The sequence below is a fragment of the Lepus europaeus genome, chromosome 1 (assembly GCF_033115175.1).
Source record: "Lepus europaeus isolate LE1 chromosome 1, mLepTim1.pri, whole genome shotgun sequence".
NCBI classification, from domain to species: domain Eukaryota; kingdom Metazoa; phylum Chordata; class Mammalia; order Lagomorpha; family Leporidae; genus Lepus; species Lepus europaeus.
The window spans coordinates 93,612,766-93,637,715 of NC_084827.1; the positions used below are offsets into that span (position 1 = coordinate 93,612,766).

The 24,950-nt window shown below is 38.8% G+C and overlaps 1 protein-coding gene across 3 annotated transcripts in view; it reads left to right on the plus strand.

The window, feature by feature from the left end:
* The window catches only part of RIF1 (replication timing regulatory factor 1), a 75,680-nt gene extending 50,930 nt beyond the window's left edge, over positions 1 to 24,750 (plus strand). For 2 of the 3 annotated variants that reach the window (XM_062186659.1, XM_062186667.1), the window contains exons 27-36: positions 1,777 to 1,928; positions 2,233 to 2,316; positions 2,402 to 2,456; positions 2,811 to 6,008; positions 12,494 to 12,640; positions 12,935 to 13,012; positions 13,102 to 13,217; positions 15,930 to 16,083; positions 18,007 to 18,109; positions 18,557 to 24,750. In XM_062186659.1, the coding sequence (XP_062042643.1) occupies positions 1,777 to 1,928; positions 2,233 to 2,316; positions 2,402 to 2,456; positions 2,811 to 6,008; positions 12,494 to 12,640; positions 12,935 to 13,012; positions 13,102 to 13,217; positions 15,930 to 16,083; positions 18,007 to 18,109; positions 18,557 to 18,771 (4,302 nt within the window). In that variant the 3' untranslated portion in view covers positions 18,772 to 24,750. The remainder of the gene's footprint in view (positions 1 to 1,776; positions 1,929 to 2,232; positions 2,317 to 2,401; positions 2,457 to 2,810; positions 6,009 to 12,493; positions 12,641 to 12,934; positions 13,013 to 13,101; positions 13,218 to 15,929; positions 16,084 to 18,006; positions 18,110 to 18,556) is intronic. The other variant, XM_062186676.1, reaches the window with a different exon arrangement.
* The last annotated feature ends 200 nt before the right edge of the window (positions 24,751 to 24,950 follow it).

The window sequence follows — 24,950 nt, forward strand, 5'->3', positions numbered from 1 at the left end:
CACTTCAGAAAGTTTATGGAAAATTATTTTGGTACAGAAATAATTGAAATCGATGCATAGTTTTTCCTCGTAGGCAGTTTTCCACAAATACTGCCTCGTTACACTAATTGGCAGATTTACTTTGCTTCAACTTGAGATTTAAAAGTAGATTCTCTTTGCAAATCAAATAATTCCTATGCGTCAGCCTAAAATACTTGCTTATCCATGTGAATTTTTTCTTTGAGATTTTTTTTTGGGAGGCGGGTGCTGTGGCGTACTAGGTAAAGCTGCTGCCTCTAGTGCTAGCATCCCATATGGGCACCAGTTGGAGGTGCGGCTGCCCTACTTCCCATCCCATCTCTGCTATGGCCTGGGAAAGCTGTGGAAGACGGCACAAGTCCTTGAACCCCTGTAACCACATGGGAGATCCAGAAGAAGCTCCTAGTTTCTGATCGTTGCAGCTCTGCCCATTGTGGCCAATTGGAGTGGATTAACAGATGGAAGACCTCTCTCTCTCTCTCCCTATGTAACTCTGACTTTCAAATAAAATCTTTTTTAAAAAATTATTTGGAAGTCAGATTGCCCTCTGTTAGTTCACTCCCTAGTTGGCTGCCATGGCAAGGGCTGGGTCGGACTGGAGGCAGGAGCTTCATTCAGGTCTGCAACGTGGATGGCAGGGGCCCAAGCACTTGGGATGTCTTCTACTATTTGTCCCAAGGCATTCAGAGGGAGTTGGATCAAAAGTGAAGCAAAGCAGCTTGAACCAGTTTCCAGATGGGATGCTGGGCTGGAGCCAGTGGCTTTACATGCTGCACCACAACACTGTCCCCTGTTCATGGTAATTTTTAATTTCAAAGATTTTATTTATTTGAGAGGTAGAGTTACAGACAAAAGAAATGAGACTGGTTTTTGGTACACTGGTTCATTTCCCAAGTGGCTGCAATAGCCAGAGCTTAGCCTATCCAAAGCCAGAAGCTTCTTTCAGGTCTCCCATGACAGTTGGTGCAGGGGCCCAAGTACTTGGACCATCTTCTACTGCTTTCCCAGGCCATAAGCAGAGAGCTAGATTGGAAGAACAACTGAGACATAAAGTAGTGCTGATAGGGGATACTGGTGCAGCAGGCAGAACCTTAGACTACTGCACCACAATGCCAGCCCCTAATATTTATTTCTTTAGTATATATTATGGGTAGGAAAAGAAAAATAGGATATTATACCAGTTTGTTAATCATAATTTTTGTAGGGACTTGAAGTTCAAACTTCATAATCACTGTTCAAAAGCTGCATTAGAGTATTAGAAGTGTTTTTTGGCATGAGGTATAGCAGTTATGTTGCCACTTGGGATACTGCATCCCATATTGGGGTATCTTCTTTGAGTCTGTATTACGTTCCATTTCCGGCTTCCTGCTAATGCACAGATTGTAGGGAAGCAGGAGATGGCTCAGATAGTTGAGTCCCTGACACCCACATGGGAGACCTGGATTGAGTTCTGAGTTCCTGGCTTCAACTTGTCCCAGCCCAGGATGTTGTTGGTGTTTAGAGAATGAAACAGCAGATGGAAGGTATCTCTACATCTCTCTCTGCCCTTTAAGTAAAATGAAGAAAAAGGAAAAAAAATCCAAAAAACTTAGATACTTGTAGGTAAACTGACGAAATACTGGAAAATAACTTAGAAACTCAAATGTATGGTTATTATTTAATTATATTTTTTCTTTTGTTGTGGAAAAAGTGTCTGAGCACATGTAGTCAGCTCTCCGAGTTACATCATTCTACTGTTTATGCTTTTCAAATCTGCAGCTGAAATTAGATTCTTCATCTTCAAAAGTAAAGAATGACATGCCTTTAGAAGAAGAAAAATCTACTGATTTTGTGTTCATCTCTCCAGAAGAAAATGAAGCAAAGGAAAGAATCTTAACTGAACATCAAAAAGAAGTACTCAAAACAAAGCGGTTTGTAGGCCTTTTATCTGAAATTCTATATTTATGCTTACATTTCATGCAGAAAAGTAGCACTTTATTTTTACAGTGAAGATAATGCCACTTAGTTAATGGGCCAGATGTTTCAAAACTGAATTTCTCTAGTGAGGTAGGTTGTGGGGTAAAAGATAATTAACATAGAACATGTTGAGATTCAAATTTAGGTCTTGATTTCATTTTGTTTATAGAAAAAACATCATGGTAAAACTTGATGTATAATTTCTCATTTTAGCAGTATTATCAGATTTTTAAGTTGCTTATTGAAAATCTTTTTCAGATGTGATATTCCTGCAATGTATAATAATCTGGATGTTTCACAAGATACCTTCTTATCTAGTCAGTACAGTCAAGAAGAGTCTATGTGAGTAATGAAATTGTCAAACTTATATAATTTCCTACTTATTAAGTAATTATAAATAACCTCCTAATAAAAATACTTGTTTCAGGGAAATTTCTACTTCTACCAAAAAACCAAAGGAAGATTCCAAGATAATGATTAAGGTATAGTCATTATTTCATGGTTCAGAGTTTTTAGAATCACCCTTCCATTTTGGAATTTTGGAACCTCAAATTACCGGAAGATGTTTGAGTCTTAATTTTGTTAATTTTGTTTAATCTCCTCTTTTCTCCAACTCATACACTAGCAGGATTATATTGTTTGTCTTTTATTGGATGCTTATAATTAGGAACACAACCTAAATCATTGGTCAGCATTGCCTTTTTAATATCTTAATATATTCAGAGTGTCAGTGATTGTTAAGGTTTAGTAACTCAAAAAATAAAGTCTAAAATTTTCCCAGAAAGTCCAACTATTTCCTGGCTAATCTATATCTATATGTATACATTTTTGTGCAGGAGGAGCAAATTAAGAGTGACATTGTCAGTTCTCAAGATGTGATGGAAAACTGTGGTATGGATGAAAATCTTCAAAACACTCCCCTTTCAAATAATGAATCAGGTTCTGTTGATGAAACCAATCCAAAAATGTTGAGCGTTAATAATGCCAAAAAAAGAGCTTTAATTTCATCAAAGACCTCAACTGAATGTACTTCTAAAACAGACAGCTCTTCTATTGCCAACAGTAGCTCCATTTCTAACACTACTATATCTGGAACTCCTCCACAGCCTACAAGTCGGAGACAAACTTTTATTACCTTGGAAAAATTTGATGGTTCAGAAAATAGACCTTTTAGCCCTTCCCCATTGAATGATATGTCATCAACTGTTACAGTGAGAAATAATCAAGAATACATGAGTAAATCAGACAGTGCATCAAAGACAAAGAAAAGAGAAGTGACTCTTTCACAATGTGACTCTGAAAAAATAGTGAATGGAATTAAGAGATCAGGCCGCAAATGTAGTAAAGCTGAACAGTCGGGGAATAAAAGATCTAAGCCCTTAGTGAGGTCTAATCAGGAGAAAAATACTCAGGAATCTGAAGGCATAATAGCTTTAGAAAATAACCCAGCTTGTTTGCTTAATCAAACCGAGTGTGTGTCAGATAATCAAACTCATCTTTCTGAGTATACAGTAGAATATGAAGATGCAAAGCTTAAACCAACAGTAGAAAATGTTGTATTATTAGAAAACAGTACTGTAGAAGAGACAAGCACAGAGACTAATTTGGATTTCAAAGAAAATACACCCCCAGCAGTAATACCAGCAGATCAGATGGTAAATGAGGATAGTCAGGTTCAGATAACTCCAAATCAGAAAACACTTAGGAGATCATCAAGACGACGCTCAGAAATATCTGAGTCTACCGCTGATAGCCAAGATAAAGAAAACAATCAGAAAAGGGAAAGACGTAGTAAAGAAGAAGAAAAAACTCTGCAGAAGAGTCCATTTCATGTTAAAGATGATGTGTCGCCTAAGCAAAAACCGACTTCAGAACAAACTGTACAGGAAAATTTAATTGAGAAAGACAATTTACTTGAGAAGACTTTGGGAGAAACCAGTGCTAATGGTGAAATTGACCAAAATAAAAGAAAGTCAGACATTGAGAATGTTGCTTCTGAGGGAGATGGTTCCCAGGACATTGCAGATAAGTCCTCTGATAAACCATTAAGGGGACGAACACGTTATCAAACAAGAAGAGCATCTCAGGGTTTGCTTTCCAGCATTGAAAACTCAGAATCTGATAGTTCTGAGGCAAAGGAAGAAGGCTCTAGAAAGAAGAGATCTGGGAAATGGAAAAACAAAGGCAGTGACAGTGTTGACATTGAAGATCAAGAAGAAAAAACAGTAAAACAAGAATGTGTGAAAGTTGAAAATCAGACAGATGATTGTAAAGCAAGTTCAGAAGTCGATTCAGATATAAAATCTCAGATTTCTGAAAAAGATGACAGTACTGTAATGCTTCAAGATTCTACAGTATCTTCAGATTTATCGCATATTTCTGATGATGTACCCAATATGCATGAAGGGAAAAGTAAAACTACCAAATGTGAAGAATATTACTTTACAAGCCCACCTGTGCCAGAATCAAATCTGAGGACTAGAAATGCCAGTAAAAGATTACATAAGCGAGATTCTGTTGATGATAACACTATGGGAGAATCCTCAAAAACTGGGACACCAGACATTCCTTTGCTTTCTGAAAAAAGTCTACAAACCCTTGAATGCCAACATAAGAGAAGCAGGAGGGTGAGGAAATCTAAAGGTTGTGATTGCTGTGGGGAAAAGTCACAGTCTCAGGAAAAGTCAGTCATTGGGTTAAAGAATACGGAAAATGATGAAAAGATTAGTGGGATAAAAAAGATTGTACAAACAGCTGTAACTGTATCAGAAACTTCTCATCTGTATTCTGAAGCAAAATTTGTTGATGAGCATCACAATGTGAATTTTCATTTTGATCTCAAGGAGGAGAATGATACTGCTAATGACTTACTAGTTGTACCTGAAACTGACTTGAAAGCAAGTGTTATTCAAGAATCTCTTCCTTCTCAAGTAAATTTTGAAGAGAGCAATGACAGTGTTTCCATTGAAGTGAAAAATGTTGAAAGCCAAGAGCCAGCTAATAAAAAATTTAGATCTGTTGGACCATGTATAGGTGATCCCAAGAACATTCAACAGAAATGTTCCCCTTTTGAAACTGAAGAAGAAAAACTGGAGGGTGTCCCCCAAAAAGAGTCAACCATTGTTAATGACAAGAATGCATATAAAGTAATGGCAGACTCTAATCTAGAGGAAATGGAAGCTATGAAATTGGATGGAGAAAACGAAAAACTTGAAGTTAGTTCCTCTGAGCAAGAGAATGCCAAAGCTGATTTGGTTGGAAAGGCAGCAGTAGCAGAAAATAGTGAACGAAGTGATGAATCTGAACCAGACAAAGCTGAGATACTGAATACTGAAAAAACTGCAGCTGAGGGGTTTAATGTGAGTATTGGTCTTTCTGAGAATACACATATAAAACTGGATGCTCAAAACAAGACTCCTGAACAATCAGTTGACGTAGGTGGAGGAAGGGATGAATCTAATCAAGGCTCATCTGAAGAGATAAATGCCAACCTGGACAGCTGTGATGAAACAGTGATCAGTGAGGTGAATGCTGAAACTGACCATGTCAAGGAAATGGAGGACAGAGACATGGTTATGAAAATCTCTAATCCTGAAGAAGCTGAAATAAAGAGGTTGAATGTAGAAACTGACGCTGTTCCTGATGCACTTGAAATGAATGCTGAGGAACAAAAGGTTGACTCTGAGAAAACAGAAACAAATAATGAACTTGATGAACAAACGAAATCAGATGACAATCAAATGGTCCTGGAAAATGATACTTTACAGGATGTTCATCACACTTCAAAGAAAGTGGAGGAACCATTACAGTCCTTGACATCTGAAACTGCTGTCTCTGAACTGATAAGAGAAGACAATAATGTGTCTCCTCAAAAATTAAGGGAACTTGATCCTTTACTTATGTCAGCAAATGAAAGTCCAAGTGGCATGCAGACTCGTTGTGTGTGGTCTCCTTTGGCTTCTCCATCCACCAGCATTTTAAAGAGGGGACTAAAAAGACCTCAAGAGGATGAAAATTCATCACCTGTTAACAAGGTAGGTAGAATAAGGCAGTATAATAATGAGCCCAGGATGTGCTTGGAAGTTTTAGCTGTATCAGTCACCTGGTGAATAACAGAATTATGATTACTCAACTCTTAGAATTGTCATTCTGGGGGAAGAGGCAGGGGGAATTAAGGTGTTGAAAAAAGGAAACTGAAGCCCTTTTGGTTATCGTTTGACGAAATTAAAGATACTTAAAGTAGCTATTATATACACGGGTCACCATTGGTAAAATTGGGACAAATCTATCTCTTTAGATTCTCAGTGTGATATATAAGGAAAGCAGATTTAGGAATTTAGGTGACACTGATTGCCACCGATAAAACAGATAAACCCCTTAAAGTGTACTGGGATGGTACGCTGTTCACTTAAGTGTTTATGTAAACTGATTTTCAGTCTGTATCCGAAAAATCCTTAGCTATTTCTTCCTCAGTTTCTGGATGTGATTTCATTTATAGTTTTATTAGCATCCTTATCTCCTGCACTTAAATAAACTTTAAACTGCACAAAAACCTATTAGGAAACAAGGTTATTTGCATGTTTCTTAAGGTTCTGGTCTTGTACATTGCATGTGGTTTGTTGAATGAATGAGTAAAAATCAAAAAAGAAGGGTAGTACTTTAGCCCAGCAGCTGAGATTTGTGATGCCTGTGTCCCGTGTCTGAGTGGCTGGGTTCAAGTCCCACCTTTGGTTCCCAATTTCAACTTCTTGCTGATGCACACCCTGTAGCCAGCAGGTGATGACAGCTCGGATAGTTGGGACCCTGACAGCCATGTAGAAAGCCTGAACTGAATTCATAGGTCTTTTGAGAGAACCAGCAGGGGTCTCTGTTAGCCTCTTAGGCATTTTAATTTTTATTTTCATATATCTAAGTAACTTTTCTGCTTAAACTACTTTCAAAAGGTGTTAGGAAATTCTGCAAATTTTTAAGTTTTTTTTTTCCCCCATTTAACTCTGAAATTGCAAAGAAAGTTCTCCACCCATTGGTTCATTTTTCAATTGCCTGCAGTGACCTGGGCCAAAGCTGCGAGCTGGGAACTAAATCCAGGTCTCCCATATGAGAGGCAGGACCCAGTCACTTTTAGCCAGAGTTCAGCATTGTCAAAGTACCAGCTGGAGCTGGTACTCAGAATCGCAGGCAACTTGATATGGCATGGAGAAACCCCAACTATAATCTTAACCACAAGGCTAAACATCAAACCCTGAATTTTGAAAGTCAGCATGTTGGCCCGCACCATGGCTTCACAGGCTAATCCTCCACCTTGCAGCGCCGGCACACTGGGTTCTAGTACCGGTTGGGGCGCCAGATTCTATCCCGGTTGCCCCTCTCCCAGGCCAGCTCTCTGCTGTGGCCAGGGAGTGCAGTGGAGGATGGCTCAAGTCCTTGGGCCCTGCACCCGCATGGGAGACCAGGAGAAGCACCTGGCTCCTGCCTTTGGATCAGCGAGATGCGCCGGCCGCAGCGGCCATTGGAGGGTAAACCAATGGCAAAAAGGAAGATCTTTCTCTCTGTCTCTCTCTCACTATCCACTCTGCCTGTCCAAAAAAAAAAAAAAAAAAAAAGTCAACATGTTACTTGCTGTAGAATACTATATATATATAGTGAATATATATAGTATATATATATGCTGTAGAATACTATATATAGTATATATATATATAGTTAAAATGAGTGTGTGCACACATATATGAAAACGTGATTTTTTGCTTTCAGCAAGGACATTTTTTGAACTTCATATTTGAATCTCTATGCCTTTTTCTCTTAGGACCTTTCCACTTGATACACTGGAAACTTAAGAATTCAGAAAAATCCATTTAGGGAAACTTACCTGTTTTTGTGGGGATTTTAGTCTTTTTTGTTTTGAGGATATTAACATACGTAAGTTTAATAGGCATAATACTTAAAATTTATGAAGATAGAATTTTGTGATGTCTTTTTCAGTATATTTTAGATGTTTATACAAGTTTTGCTACATATAGCTCATACTGAGTTTTTAGCAAGTTTTTAATTTATTTTTAAGATGAACAGATTTCATGGTTTTTTTTTGTTTTTTGTTTTTTGGTTTTTTTTTGGACAGGCAGAGTGGACAGAGAGAGAGAGAGAAAGGTCTTCCTTTTGCCATTGGTTCACCCTCTAATGGCTGCTGCGGCCGGCACACCGCACTGATCCGAAGGCAGGAGCCAGGTGCTTCTCCTGGTCTCCCATGTGGGTGCAGGGCCCAAGCACTTGGGCCATCCTCCACTGCACTCCCGGACCATAGCAGAGAGCTGGCCTGGAAGAGGGGCAACCGGGACAGAATCCGGCACCCCAACCGGGCCTAGAACCCGGTGTGCCGGCGCCGCAAGGCGGAGGATTAGCCTATTGAGCCGCGGCGCCGGCCAGATTTCATGTATTTCTTACAGATTTAGGAGCATAGCAATACTTCCTTCCCACTGCCCATGTCCCCACCCTCCCTCCTTTCCTAGGAATGGGATTGTTGGATTATATGGATATCTATTTTCAGCTTTCTTAGGTATCTCCATACTGTCTTCTGCAGTGGCTATACCAGTTTAAATTCCCACCAAAAGTAGATTACTTTTCCCCCCACATGCTCGCCAGCATTTGATGTTGCTTTCTGTTTGAAAACCGTTCTAACTGGGGGGAGGTGAGTCGTTACTGTATTTTTGATTTGCATTTCCTTGATGGCCAGTGATACTGAGCATTTTTTCATGTATTTGTTTTCCATTTGAATTTTCTGTTTTGATAAATGCCTGTTAAAGTTCTTTGCCCATTTCTTAACTGGATTGTTTGTTCTGTTGTAGGAGTTTCTTGAGCTCTTCAGATTCTGGATATTATTAATCCTTCCTCAGTTGCATAGTTTGCAAATATTATCTCCCATCCTATATCTCTTCATTTTTCTCAGTGCTTCTTGTGTAGTACAGAAGTTTCTCAGTTTGTAATCTCAACTGTCAATTATGGCTTTGATTGCCTATGCCTCTAGGGTCTTTTCCAAGAACACTTTGCCTATGCCAGTGTCTTGCAGGGTTTAGCTATTCGGAGTCTCTTGTGTTTCCAAATGAATTTAGCATGTTTTTTTCCTAGAGATGAGAAGAATGCCATTGGTATTATGGTTGGGATCACAGTGAATCTGTAAATTGATTTTAGTAGTATGGATATTTTGCGATCCACAGACATGGAAGATTTTTCATTTTTTTTGGTCTTTATTTGAGAAGTAGAGTTATAGATAGAGGGAGAGACGGAGAGAAAGGCCTTTCGTCCACTGGTTCACTCCCCAAATGGCTGCAATCCCAGAGCTGGGCCCATCTAAAGCCAGGGGTTTCTTCCTAGTCTCCCACACAGGTACAGGGGCCTAAGCACTTGGGCCATCTTCTGCTTTCCCAGGCCATAAGCAGAGCTGGATCAGAAGAGGAGCAGCCTGGACAGAAACTGGTGCCCACATGGGATGCCCGTGCTGCAGGTGGCAGCTTAGCTTACTGTGCCTCAGTGCTGTCCCTTGTTTCTATTTCTTTAATGTTTTGTAATTCTCATTGCAGAGATCTTTGATATCCTTGGTTAAATGTATTCTAAGGCATTTGATTTTTTTTTTTTGTAGCTAGTGTTGGTGGTACTAACCTTACAAGTTCTTTCTTAGCCATAGCATTGTTTGTGTGTAAAAAGATTGATTTGTGTGTGTGTGTGTGTGTGTGTTTTGCATCTTCCCCAAACTCCTAGGAGCTCCAATTGTCTTAGTGTAGTCTTTTGGTTTCCCTCTGTATAAGATCATGTCATCTGAAAGCAAGGATAATCTGACTTCCTCCTTTCCAGGTGTGGTGTGGTTCTAGATCTCAGTGGAAATGCTTCCAACTTTTTCCCATTCAATATGATGCCAGTTGTGGGTTTGTCATGTATTGCCTTGATTGTGTTGAGGAATATTCCTTCTGTACCCAAAATGCTGAAGGTTTTTATCATGAAGAGCTATTTTTTTTTGTCTGATTCTTTGTCTGCATCTACTCAAATAATTGTATGGTTTTTATTCAGTTTGTTAGTATGATATATCACATTGATTTTGCAAATTTTGAACCATCTCTGCAAACCAGGATGAAATTCTGCTTGTCCAGGTGAATGAACTTTCTGTTGTAGTGTTGGATTTGAATAGGTAGCATTTTGTTGAGGATTTTTACATCTATGTTCATCAGGGGTATTGGTCTATAGTTATTTCTTTGTTCTTTTTCTGGATTTGGAAATAAGATGTTCCTGGCTTCATAGAATGAGTTTGGGCCGGCGCCATGGCTCAATAAGCTAATCCTCCACATTGTGGCACCGGCACACCGGGTTCTAGTCCCGGTTGGGGTGCCGGATTCTGTCCCGGTTGCCCCTCTTCCAGGCTAGCTCTCTGCTATGGTCCGGGAGTGCAGTGGAGGATGGCCCAAGTGCTTGGGCCCTGCACCCTATGGGAGACCAGGAGAAGCACCTGGCTCCTGCCTTCGGATCAGCGCAGTGCACCAGCCGCAGCACACCGGCTGCGGCGGCCATTGGAGGGTGAACCAACGGCAATGGAAGACCTTTCTCTCTCTCTCTCACTCTCTCTCACTCTCTCTCACTGTCCACTCTGCCTGTCAAAAAAAAAAAGGCCGCTCCGTGGCTTAGCAAGCTAATCCTCCGCCTTGTGGCGCCGGCACACCGGGTTCTAGTCTCGGTTGGGGCGCCGGATTCTGTCCCGGTTGCCCCTCTTCCAGGCCAGCTCTCTGCTGGCCCGGGAAGGCAGTAGACGATGGCCCAAGTCCTTGGACCCTGCACCCTCATGGGAGACCAGGAGAAGCTCCTGGCTTCGGATCAGCGAGATGCTCTGGCTGCAGCGGCCATTGGAGGGTGAACCAACGGCAAAAAGCAAGAGCTTTCTCTCTGTCTCTCTCTTTCTCTCACTATCCACTCTGCATGTCAAAAAAAATTAAAATTTAAAAAAAAAATGAGTTTGGGGGGATTCCTTCCCTTTCAGTTGTTTTGGAATAGGTTGAGAAGAATTAGAATTATTTCTTTAAGTGTCTTGTAGAATTGACCAGTGAACACATCTGGTCCTGGGCATTTCTTTACTGGGAGGGTGTTTATTACTGATTTAGTCTCTGTCTTGGTTTATTGGTCTGTTTAGGTTTTCTGTGTCTTCGGGACTCAGTTTTAGTAGACTGTATGGATCTATTCTTTGTCCAGGAATAGCCTAGTGAAAAATACCTTGTTGGGGTGAATGCTTGCACAGACAGTTGTGCCATTGGCCTTTCCTCCCTGTGCCCTTTCATTGTAGATGTTGTGTAATCCTGGATTACTTTGCCAACTTGCTGACCTTTATAGTGTCCTCGTACAACTTGTATTTTGTCATCCTTTTGGATAGACAGAAGTAGTGTCTCAGTTCATTGGAAAGAGGGGAAGGCATAATGTTTCTGGGAATGTGCAACAGTGTATTGAAATGTTCTTTTTGGTTCTTGGTTTGGGCAGAAATTTAAAAGGAATTGAACTTCATTTTGTCTGCTGGCAATCCCTAAAAACAGAAAAAGCCTCAATTTCTTTAGTCGGCTGAACAACATATTTTATTTTCTATGGTATATAAGAATGTGCCTGCCGTGTGGAATTGCTACCAGGAGAAATGTAAAATTATTAATGATGTATGGTTGTTGTAGGACTTCATCATAATATGCCAGGTTATGACACTGCCTGTGGCACTGGCATCCTATTTTGGAATACCTGCTCAAGTCTGGATATTCTTCTCTTCCGATCTAGCTTCCTGCTAATGCACCTAAGAAAGTTGTAGATGATAACCCAAGTAACCGGGCCTCTGCTACCCCCATGTGGGAGACTTGGATGGAGTTCCCAGGATACTGGCTTTGGCTTGGCCCAGACCCAGATGTTGAGGCCATTTAGAGTGAACCAATGAATGAATGAAAGATATCTTTATCTCTCCCTATCTGTCACTCTGCCTTTGAAATAATTTTTTTTTTTTAAAAAAATGAGTGTTTATGACAACTGAAGAAACAAAGAATTCAGATGTAATTCACTTCAAGCTGTGGTTAATACAGAAATTGGTACCTAGTTACTATGACTCTGATAGTGCTCTCAAAGAATTTAAAGACATCAGTAAGGTGTACCAGAGGCCAATTATTTTTTTTTTTGACATCTTTATCTTTTTCAGACTGTCTAGTCTCTTTAGTAACTCCATAAAGTTATATGAGTCACTATAGTATGAACTAGCACATGCCATTTCATTAAGTTTCTACACTGTCAGAGTTTTACAATCTTTAGTGCTATATTAGGCGAAGACAGTTTAGAATATAGGTAGCTAGAATGAACTTTGGTCTTAAGCAGTCACAAGGTTGAACAACTATACATAGTTGTCCTCTGGTGAAATAGAGATTCCAAACCCACATTTTTGAGTAACCTCATAACGGGAATTTATGGTATCACTTTTAAAAACTTTAATTTTGTTAAATAAAAATCTGACTTGTGTTTTCAGGTTCGCCGTGTCTCCTTTGCAGATCCAATATACCAAGCAGGATTGGCAGATGACATTGATAGACGATGCTCTATTGTTAGGTCCCATCCTTTAAATAACTCTCCCATTGCAAAAAGTGTTAAAATTTCACCCACTGTACAATCTAAGGTAAGCCATAAGCTTTAGAATACACATCTGTGAATATGCACATGATGTACATAATTGGTCTCACAGTGAGCTATTTAAGAAAGTTTTCTTTGGTTTGCGTTTATTCTTTGGCTGCTTGGTAAGAGGTGGTGGTGGTGATTGTGCTAAGTAATTGATGAGGTACTAGTTTTATTCTACCCTTTTTATGTTCTCTAAAATTTTAAAGAAATAACTATAGTCTAAATTGTGAAAGTTGTAAAATTATAGTTATTTAGGGTTCTGAGTTTTTTTTTTTCTCTCCTTTCTTCTATCTAGCATAATACCACTTCAACCAAAGGATTTCTGTCCCCAGGATCACGTAGCCCTAAATTTAAGAGCTCAAAGAAGTGTTTAGTAAGAAGTGCTTTAGTTTTCACGTAACTTTATATTTTTATGTTCACTCTGGTGACCTGTGTTTAATGGTTTTCAAAATTTATTCTAAGATTACAGAAATGGTGAAAGAATCTGTGCCATGCCCAACAGAAAGTGTTTACCCAGCGTTGGTGAACTGTGCAGCACCAGTTGACATCATTTTACCTCAGATTACATCGAACATGTGGTAAGTGCTTATTTATAAGCCTGATAGCTTATATTCCAACATGACTCTTTTATAAGAGGACTTCTTGTTTAGAATTGATTGATATCACTCCCACATACATCGTGTTTTAGGAATTAAAAAGAAAATACAGTTTGGAAGATAGGCCAGACTGAGCTGTGAGAGACAGTTTTATCCTAATGTATTTCAAGATAAGTGTATCAGGTGCTGAGGCAGGCACTTGGCATAGCAGTTCAGTTTGCACTGGGGATGCCTACCTACTGAATTGGAATGCCTTAGTTTGGTTCTCAGCTCACTCTGCTTCCAATTCCAGCTTCCTCCTGTTGCACATACATGTCAAGTAGCAGATGGTAGCTCAGGTTGTTGGCTCTCTGCCACCTACAGGGGAGTTCTATATTTGGTTCTGGCTTCAATCTGGCCCAGCCTAGTTGTTGGCACTTTGGGAATAAACCAGATCTCTGTAATTGACTCTCTGCCTTTCAGATAATTTAAAAAAAAATCTTTATGTACATTATGTTTTTTAAAAAGATTTTTTATTTATTTGAAAGAGTTAAGTAGAGCCAGAGAGAGGTCTTCCATCTGCTGTTTCACTCCCCAAATGACTGCAATGGCAAGAGCACAGCTGATCCAGAGCCAGGAGCCAGGAGCTTTCTCCTGGTCTCCCACATGGTTGCAGGGTCCCCAGCATTTGGGCCATCTTCTGCTTTCCCAGGCCACAGCAAAGAGCTAGATCCGAAAAGGAGCAGCTGGGACTCGAGCCAGTGCCCATATGGGGTGCCAGTGCTTCAAGCTGGGGCTTTAACCCACTGTGCCACAGCATTGGCCCCTACATGCATTATCTTGTTTAACATAAACCCATGAATAATATATCACTTCCTCTTTATTAGGAGATGACGTTCATAAAGATTAACCCACCAAAAGTGCACTGCCACCAAAAGTCTGAAGTGTGATGTCCGTATATGCAGAACTTACTCCGATGCGTTTTTGTTTTTGATTAAAAGTTTGGTTCTTAGGGGCTGGTGCTGTGGTGCAGTGGGTTAAAGCCCTGGCCTGAAGTGCTGGCATTCCATATGGGCGCCAGTTCTAGTCCCAGATGCTGCTCTTCCCATCCAGCTCTCTGCCCTGGGAAAGCAGTGGAAGATGGCCCAAGTCCAAGTCTCCACATGGGAGACCTGGAGGAAGTTCCTGGCTCCTGGTTCCTGGCTTCGGATCAGCTCAGCTCTGGCCGTTGCGGCCATCTGGGGAGTGAATCAGTGGATGGAAGACTCTCTGTCTCTACCTCTCTCTGTAACTGTCTTTCAAATATAAATCTTTAAAAAAAAAATGTTTGGTTCTTTAATGTTAGTCTTGGCAACAATGCTTATGGGTAGACAGTTCTGGTACCATGTCCTGTGTAAGAAAATAGTTTCATGTAGCTTGTTGAAACCTTGAGAAAATTACTTTTTAAATGAATTATTAGACTTCTATATTATGATATTTTCAGTAGGATGCAAAGTGTTCTCAGATGTATTCAAGGGATAATGTGTGTCCATTTTTGATAAAGGAAATTGGGGAGAGGGCACAATAAAAGGAATGTGGGAAAGAAAAATATCATTGAGGAGCCTGAACTGTAAATGCAGCCGGGCATTTCAGCATAAAAAGTGTCTCCATATGCTGCTGCTGTGTATGTAACATAACGGTTAGAAAGCAGTTACTTGATAAAAGAACATAGAAGCAGAGATCACAGTGGGCTTTTTTTTTTTTTTTTTTTTTTAAGATTTACTTATTTGAAAGTTACAGAGAGAGAGGTAGAGACAGAGAGGTCTTCCATCCACTAGTTCACCCTCCAGATGGTTGCAGTGGCTGGAGCTGTGCCGATCCGAAGCCAGGAGCCAGAAGCTTCCTCCAGATCTCCCACATGGATGCAGGGGCCTAAGGACTTGGGCCATCCTCCACTGCTTTCGCAGGCCATAGCAGAGAGCTGGATTGGAAGTAGAGCAGCTAGGTCTCAAACTGGCACCCATATGGGATCCCTGCACTTCAGGCCAGGGCTTTAACCCACTGTGCCACAGCACCAGCCCCAGTGAGCTTACTCTATTTTTGTGCTGTTGCTAAAGCCAAGTATAAAAATAAAGATTGAAATCTCGTTTTTAACTAAATACATAAAAGGCTACTACTAAAAGTTCAGAGAAAATGGAATTAAATATTTTAGGACAAAAGCCTAGTTTTCATAATTCATATTTCCATAAAGCTTTAAAGATTTAATATTTGAAAGGTAAGAGTTCAGAGAGATGGAGAGATGCAAGAGATGGTCCCTCTGCTGATTCACTCACGAAATGGCCATAATGGCTGGGGCTGGGCCAGAGTCAGGAGCCTGGAACTTGACCTGACTCTCTCACATGGGTCACCTGGTCTCAAGCATGTGGGCCATGTTCCACTGTTCCCAAGCGCATTAGCAGGGAGGTAGTTTAGAAATGGATCATCCAGTTCTCAAACTGTCACCCACATAAGATGCTGGTGTCTCAAGTGGCAGCATCATCACTGGGCCACCGTGCCATGTCCTCCATGTACGTTTTGGAGATTCTTTCATATATAGGCCTGCCCCGTTATGGGCTAGGTGGGTGATAACGTAAGCGCACTTAAGTTTGAGTTCACATGAAGAAATTTCAACTGGATTGAGTGTTCACAACTGAGATATATAAACTGTAATTTTGCTTTTCTCTCATCTTTTCTCAGGGCAAGAGGCCTGGGACAACTTATTAGAGCCAAGAATATAAAAACAATTGGTGATTTGAGTACTCTTACAGCTTCAGAAATAAAAACTCTTCCTATCCGTTCTCCAAAAGTGTCTAATGTAAAAAGGGCACTCAGAGTATATCATGAGCAGCAGGTAAAAGCTGAAGTGTTAATTACAAAAGTATATTAATGATACAGAATTACAGTTGCTTTTAAAAGTGCAGTTTATGTAATACTCCCCTTCCTAGTCAAGCGTAACTTAAAAGGGAATTTTAATTCCATAGGGAAGTTCGTTCATGTATTTAAATAATTTTTGGGTAGTGTATAAGTTAATTTTTTTAAATTGTCTTGTTCATTGAATTCTCTTCTACTTTTTCTTTGATTTGTCCCCAGCAATCAATGATTGGTTGCATGTGAGTACTGCTAAAACCTGGATGCTCAAATCCAAACTTTGACACAAATTTATTGGTCACAATATTGTGATTTTGATGTCTGCCAGTTTACATTTGTTTTTCCTTCTAACATTTTGTACACATTGGTAATTTTCAAAATTTTGATGAAAGCCAAGATTAAGCCTCCTGGTTAAAATGTATATGAAAACTTACGCTTGTTATTTCAGGATTTACAAAACTTCTGAAGCCCATTCAAAGATTTTCCTATCCATTGACACTGTATGAATTGTGATAAATGGAAAAAGAGTATGCTTAAGGGTGAAAAGCAGAATTCTATGTTAGAACTTCTAAAATGGAGATTTGTCTCTATTCCAGAGTACTTGATTTTCATTTAATTTGTTATCTTCAGGAACTTTTATAATGCACTAACTCAAATAGAAAACAAAATCAAGAACTGTGCTGTGTGTGTAATTTTCATTCTTAGACGAAGATTTCAAGTTCTGAAATTTTCTTATTCAGTGTCCATGGGAACTTAGAATGTCTATTCCATTAATTTTTATTTTCTGTATACAGTTAGACAGCCAACCCCATGTCCTAACTTTGGAACTTTTTTTTTTCCAGCAAAACAGGAAAAAGCCCTAACTTACTTCATTAGCTGTTAACTCCTTCCTCTGTTCCCTATTTGCTCTTTTTTTCCCTATAGATTTTGTGTGCTGTGGACATTGAAAATGAAGTCATATAACCTTAGCTTAGTCTTTGCTTAACTGGCTTCTTTCAGTTTAATATTATAAAGGTTTACCCATGTTTTAGTGTGTCAGTTTCTTTCCATGTTAAAGTTGAAAAACTACTCCACATTTTTCTGTAAGTTGATGGATATTTTTGTACATTTTGCTGCTGTTTGTAATGCTGCTTGATCGTTCATATACAAGTTTTTGCTTGAATGTGTATTTTCATTTATTTTGGTTATATATACCTTGAAGAGTAGAGTTGCTGAGTAACGTAAACTATTGGAAAGCTTTTGGTCAGGCTCTGGGAAGAGCTATGAAAATTATGTTCTGTTTAAAATAAATATATGTATACGTATTGTACTTAGAAATTGCTGCTATAGACTTTTCCTTTCCCTCATCCCTGAACTTGGGAAAACAATGCAATTTCCTTGACTTTCATGACTGAACCTATTACAAAATATAACTTTAAGATTTCTCTTGATTTGAAAGTTAATGTTAGAGACAGATCTTCATCTACTGCTTCACTTCCCAGATTGCCACAATGGCCACAGCTGGCCAAGAGCTTCCAGGTCTCCTACATGGGTAGGAGGGGCACAAGCACTTGGGTCATCTTCTGTTTTTCCCACACTATTAGGAGGGAACTGGATCAGAAGCAGAGCTTCTGGGACATGAACCAGAACTCACAGAGGATGCCCTCAGGTGGCAGCTTTACTTGCTACTCCAAAATGCTGGCCCCTATGAAATACACATTTCTGACTCTGTTAGGGAGGAAATAGTGATGTTATTTTTATATAGTTAGTAGAGAACATAGTGTTGGCAAGATAAGCTAAGTTAATTATAATTAGCTATGGACTATGTTTTCCACATAAGTTTTTTTCTGGTGTTTATACCAATGTTTATGAAATGTAGCCTGATTTGATTTTTTTTTTTTTTCTTCTTTAACATCGTATAATCAAGGTGAAGTCTCATGGACTAGAAGAGATTCCAGTTTTTGATATTTCTGAAAAAACAGTAAATGGAATAGAAACTAAATCTTCAGATGATGAAAGACTTGCTTCAGGTATATTTTTGGCATATTTGTACAATTTTATGAAGCTACTTCATTTTCTTAATTTTTTGTTTTTGGTTTTAATTTGAAGAGTCCTTAATTGTGTATATTAGTGTGTGTGCACACATTTGATGACAGATGTGTGGAAAAAATAACTGATTTTACTTTATCTGTGTAAAGTTTGTTTCCTCTAATTGCCAGCTTTTAGTTCATCAAGGTCTCAAGGATATAAATGACACATTTTGTTACAGTTATGTCACTAAAAATGAACTAGTCTAGTGGTTTCTTGACTAACAGAAAACATGTGTGGTGAATTTTCCTGTCGCCTTGTTCTCTTGAGGAGCAAGGATAACTCAGCCTATTCTGTTTAAAACTATGCACTTAAACTTCATTAACTTGAAAGGTGATATCTGTAATTGAATATTAATCTGCCATTAATTTATTTGCACTTTCTTTTAGATTTGGCTGATCCTGTTACTTTAGAAACTCCATTTTCTAAAAATCTCATGGCACAAATTAGTGCTCTTGCTCTTCAGTTAGATTCAGAAGATCTCCATAATTATTCAGGAAACCAGCTATTTGAAATGCATGAGAAACTTGGTAGTATGGCAAACTCTATAATAAAAAATCTGCAGTCACGTTGGAAGTCACCAGCCCATGAAAATTCTATTTAGTATTTCAAGAGAAAACTGAAGCCTCACTGAATTTCTTCTTGATTGACAAAATAAGTTCAGAAGTATAGCACAATTTCAAAGAGACTGTCGCAAAGATGGTAATGTTTCAAGTTTCAAAACACTGAGGGGCAATATTTTATTATGTAAGTTAGATTTGTAATTTCATTATGTTCTCCTCCCCCCCCCCCCCCCCCCGCCATGTAGTTTTCCTGGCTGCTGTGCTGTTTTCAAACTTCAGTATCTTACTAAGATGTGAAACTAGAAACAAAAATATAGATGTTTTGCACTTTCTTCAGCTCATGCATATTCTAGTGAAATATGTAATACTGAATGCTTTAAGTGAAACATTTTTGAATTTTTGCTGAACTAATTGTACAAATTTGTATTTGTGGTGAAATTTAGGAAATTGTTCTTTGAAAAGCACCTCAAATGAGATGTAATCAAACTGTACCTTTTTCTTAAGATAACAACTTAGGACAATTTTTTAGGAAAAATACCAGGAGTTTTAATTTCTGGGGGCAAAATATTCAAAATATACTAAGATTTCATTCATTAGCAAACATTGTGCAGCAAAAGTTGCCTGTGAAAATTTACTCTTTAGACGATAGTATTCATTTTTAAATGCACAAATTTGTACATTATGTATAGATGACAATATTTTTAATTTATAAATTTCAGCCTTCGTTAATTGCATGAATTTTCTGCAGCTTCTGTGAATACATTGGTTTGACAGATACGTTTTGTATATATTTAAAACTGAAGTATCAGTAGACAGAAGTGCTTCATGGGCTTGCTGCAGATACTTGTAGTATTCTGTATCTACAAATAAAATAGCACATAGTTTTTTACTTAGTTAACAGATGAGTTTATTTTTTAAGGTAACTAGAATGAGTAAAATTACCAAAATGAGAAAATGTTACATGACAACCTTGCTATTCAGACGCTTAACATTTTTCCCCCTTTTTGGTTTGGAAGAGGATATCACCCACTAGAAAGCGTGCCTCATTAAATTTCTTCTTAATGGAGAGTTAGTTTGACTATTGTCATTGCAGGTTGGGCTATAAGAAGTCTAAAGTTTATCTGCTATTGTCATTTATACCTAAAAACTTGAAAAAAGTTAAATTGTTCTTTTATATATGTATGTTTTGCCTGGTTTAAAAAAAATAGGGTGTATATAATTAAAACATTTTAAGTTTTATCAACCTAGTATTAATGCCTGACTTCCTGTATTCCTCTTTTTAACTGAGAATATATCTCACTTATTTTTCTGTCGGTGAATTTCTATGTCACACTTTATTCAGAATCTAACCCATGGCAGCTTCTACAACAAAGTCATACAGATTTTAATACTTTAGTTTAAGCTCTCCTTTATACAGCAGGGACCACCATCCAGCCAGTCCTTCTACAAGTGGAGTTTGTTTGAAATCATAAATGTATCATCCTTACAACTACTTTTAGGTCTAAGTATCATAAAGCAAGGATAGTTATTAAAGAAATTCTAGGGTCATTGAACTAAGGATTGTAGTTTGGAGAAATAATTAATGGAAAACACTAATTTATAGAAACAAAATTTTATGCTCATTTATAGTAAGGAAACACATGAGTTTTTTAGTGATGTATATGTGCTTAGGGAAGGGGTAACAGGTTATTTTAACACAGCTTAGTCAGAAATCGCTTGCTCATCTCATGACTATGTGCCTTAATGTTTGTGTGAATTAAACTTGCTCATAAAATGAAATTCTTGGGAAACTTGGGCATGTAGTAGAAAACATGACTAAGATACCATTTACTGTTAAATTACCAAATTTGATGTAAACACAAGTAATAACTAAAGCATTGTTTCAGTATAAGTATTATTTGGGACAAAGGCTAACTTTAGTTAATCTTTATTATGTAAGATATATTTGAGGCACCTTATTTTCAGTATTCATTTAAATTTTTCAACAAATTTCTCCATTAGTGATTCCTATATAAGAAAATGAATTAATATTCTTGGGTCAGCTCCAATGTGTTAAACTACTAAAATAAAATCCATTTTTTCAAAAGATTTATGCATTTTTTAATAAAAATCTAGTGGCATATATGTATACATTTTTTCACATCTAATGAAACCTATATTTCATACATTAAAAATGTTAAGTGTTTTGCTGAACCTGTTAAAGATTTTTGGACAGGTTTGAAAGTTGTTGAATATTGTGGGATTTTACTCTTAGTTCCAAATAGGATAGGATGAGCCAGATTAAATAATACAGTGTTTTTTGTTTGTTTTTTTTTTTGTTTTGTTTTAATTTATTTGAAAGAATTACACAGAGGGAGGAGAGGCAGAAAGAGAGGTCTTCCATCCTTTGGTTCACTCCCCAATTGGCCACAACGGCTTGAACTGTGCCAATCCGGAGCCAGGAGCTTCTTCCAGATCTCCCACATGGGTGCAGGGGCCCAAGGACTTGGGCCATTTTCCACTGCTTTCCCAGGCCACAGCAGAGAGCTGGATCGGAAGTGGAGCAGTCGGGTCTCGAACCGGCAACCATAAGGGATGCTGGTGCTTCAGGCCAAGGTGTTAACCTGCTGCGCCACAGCGCTGGCCCAAGTCATATAGTTGCAGATAGAATTTAGGAGTTAAAGCTGCCACCTGTGACATCAACATGCCATCAAGATACCAGTAAGTATCCTGGCTGCTCCACTTGGATCCAGCTCCCTGCTATTAATGTGCCTAGAAGGCAGTGAAAAATGGCCCAACACCCATGTGTAAGACCCAGAGGAAGCTCCTGGCTTCTGCCTTGCTCAACCCTGGCCCTTGGGGCCATCTGTGGAGTGAAACGTGTGGAAGATCTCTCTAGCTCTTTGAAATTTTTAAAAAGTGGAATTTAAACCTGAACATTGAGCAATGTAGTTACACTGCCTATGGATATGAATTCTTTTTTTTTTTTTTTTTTAATTCTTTTAGGTTTTTTAACCATACCCTGAATATGTACAGAGCTTCTAGTGCATATTTTAAGAATTATAAAAATGTCTAGAATGATTAGGGTGAGAAACAAAATTGGAGTTCAGATGTTGAGGTTATAGGGCCAGCGCTGCGGCTCACTTGGTTAATCCTCCGCCTGCAGTGCCGGCATCCCAGATTCTGTCCCGACTGCTCCTCTTCCAGTCCAGCGCTCTGCTGTGGCCTGGGAAGGCAGTGGAGGATGGCCCAAGTGCTTGGGCCCTGCACCTGCATGGGAGACCAGGAGGAAGCACCTGGTTCCTGGCTTCAGATCAGTGCTGCGCTGGCTGTGGTGGCCATTTAGGGAGTGAACCAATGGAAGGAAGACCTTTCTGTCTGTAACTCTACCTGTCAAGTTAAAAGATGGAGTTATATAAATTGTTTTTTTGTTTGTTTGTTTGTTTTGGTAAAGAAGTTATAATATGCTAGGGCTAGGAGACTATAAATACAGCCATTGGTATATATGGCTCATGTGCTTGATACCCCAACCAAAGTTCGTTTTGTTCCTGTCATTTTATTTGTCCCTGTGTTACATTTGATACACAAACGTTAGTGTGAATTTTTAACAGTGCTTCTCCAGCTTGAATAAGTGTAAGAATGCAGGTTATGATTCAGTGGTTCTGTGATGGGACCTGAAAGTCTACTTTTCTAGTCAACTTGCAGAGGTTTAGTACCGAGTTGCAGTTGATAGACCTAAAATAATCCAGGGAGTTTTAATCTTTAAAGTTAACGGTACAGAAGATGATAGCTATGCTTCTTACACTTTTTTTTTTTCCCCAAGATTTTATTAACTTGAGAGTTACAGACAGATCTTTGATCCACTGTTTTGCTCCCCAAATGCCTGCAGTGGCCAGAGCTGGGCTGAACTGAAGCCAGGAGCTTCCTCCAGACCTCCTGTGCGGGTGCAGGGGCCCAAGCACTTGGGCCATCATCCACTGTTTTCCCAGGCCATAGCAGAGAGCTGGATTGGATGTGGAGCAGCCGGGACTAGAACCAGCGCCCATATGGGATGCCAGCGCCACAGTCAGAGGCTTAGCCTACTATGTCACAATGCCGGCCCCTACATTTTTCAAATTATCACTGGGGATACAAATTGGTCTCAAAGTCTTCATATTAAAAATCAAGATCTTAAGAAAAGGGTACAATATTGCCTCTTTGAACTTTTCGACTTTTAAATTTTTATTTTGAAGACAGATCCCATTCACTGGTTCACTCCCCAAAATCCTGTAAATGTCAGGTCTGGACTATGACCGGAGCCAAGAGCCGATAATTTCAATCCAGGCCTCCCATGTGTGGCAGAAACCTAACTACTTGAGCCATCACCACTGCTTCCCAGGGTCTGTAATATCAGGAAGCTGCACACAGGAGCCAGAGCTGGGGAGGAATCCCAGGTATTCTGAGGGATATGTGTTATTGGCTATGGCTTGGCACAGCCCAGTTAATGGCTGTTGGCCGACATTTGGTGAGTGAAACAGATGGAAGGTCCTGTCTTGCCCTCTGCGTGTCACACTGTCTTTCAAATAAATAGAACTTAGTGTTGCACTGCAGATTAACAAAGGCAGAGGCAGAATGAGCCGAAAATGTAATAGTGCAGTTATGCCATTTAGTATAGGAACAAGCAATCTTAACATTGGTAATAGTTGGCAGCCAGTGGTCACAAGAGCTAGTGCAAATGTATAGCAAAGTACAACTGATGTTCATGAATACCTTGAGTGGTTATCTAAAATGTGCATTAACTTAATATTCTGCCTCCTCCCAAGAGCAAAACACTTTTTTCCAACAAAAAGCTTTGTACTTATTAAATGGATTAATGGCAAATGACTTGGAAGTTCACTACCTTCAAAATGAAGGTGTCATGGAGTACACTTTAGTAACTTAAATTTATAGAATGTGCAGCATCTAAAAGAAATTTGGAATGAAGAATAGAATCAGTTCTGAATGTAGAAATCAAAGGGTGACAGTGATTTGTAGAGCAGGGGTCAATAAAAGCTGAACATTGTTTTTTAAAATGTCAGTGAACTAAGACTTTTTACAGATTTGAAGCAGTGAGAGACGGGTGAAAATAGGTAAAATTAACATTGAAGTGTTCAGAAGTCATTTTTTTGGAGCACTGTCAGGCTTATTTGCATTGTTTTTGGCCTTCTTCCTGGTATAGTGGCAGAATTGATTAGTCTGACAGACTGCCCTGCAAGGCCTGAAGTATTTGTCACTTTACAGAGTTTGTCAGTGGTGTGCTATCAATTTGATTATTTGGCTTTCATTGGCAGAATCAGGTCTTGATTCTTTTATTTCTGTAACCGCTGTTTAGGTTTCATTTATAGAGGGGGTTCCCCTGATTATATTTGTGTCTTAGTGTTGTGCAAATACAGGCAAACTAGGAGGTGTTAGTACATTTTAGTGTGTTTTCCTCAATTTTCAGTGTAATTAACGTTTTTGCTATGGTCTTAAAGGGAATCTCGGTGGTTTGGGCCAATATGGAGAGGTGTTTGGCACTGAGATCTTAAATTATACTTGTGAAGTAAATTGGGGTATAGTAGTTTGTATTCTAGGTTGTTGATTTGTCAATTGCTTTCAGCGTATCTTAAACACTACCTCCTGTGTGCATAGCCCTGATAATGCACTTAGAAAAAGTGACAGAAAACGAGTCAGTCGCTATAGTATTTTTGTCTCCATCACTTGGTAAACTCTAAAAAGCTTAGTTTTGCATTCACAAAGTATTTATATTTGATATGACTTTCAAATGATTAAGTTGAAGCAACAAATACTGATTGATCCATAAGTTAACTCCACTAGAGGGTGGGAAATGTGGGTGTGGTCTGTTTCGAGTGTGTAGTACTTTACACTGTGTTTAAAGCAGATAGTCCCACACTATTTCTGGTTCATTATCACTGTTAAGGGAGGGAGAATCTTTCATTAAAAGTTGACTGTTACCACTTGACTGTTGAAACTGGATATTGAAACATTTTTACAGAAATGCACTTTTACCTGAAATAAAACTATAAAACTAACTTCCTGCTCCCTTTTTTGCTTCATTTTGATGTTTTTCCTTGTTTTGTTTATTTTAGCGAGACATGAAAGGAGTTATGATAACACAAGTAAAAATGAACATTGTATCCCTTCCCCCTCCACATGAATAGGAGCCATTCATATTGTTTGTCTTTTTAAGAATAGCTCTCTGATAGATTCATTAGATTCCTTC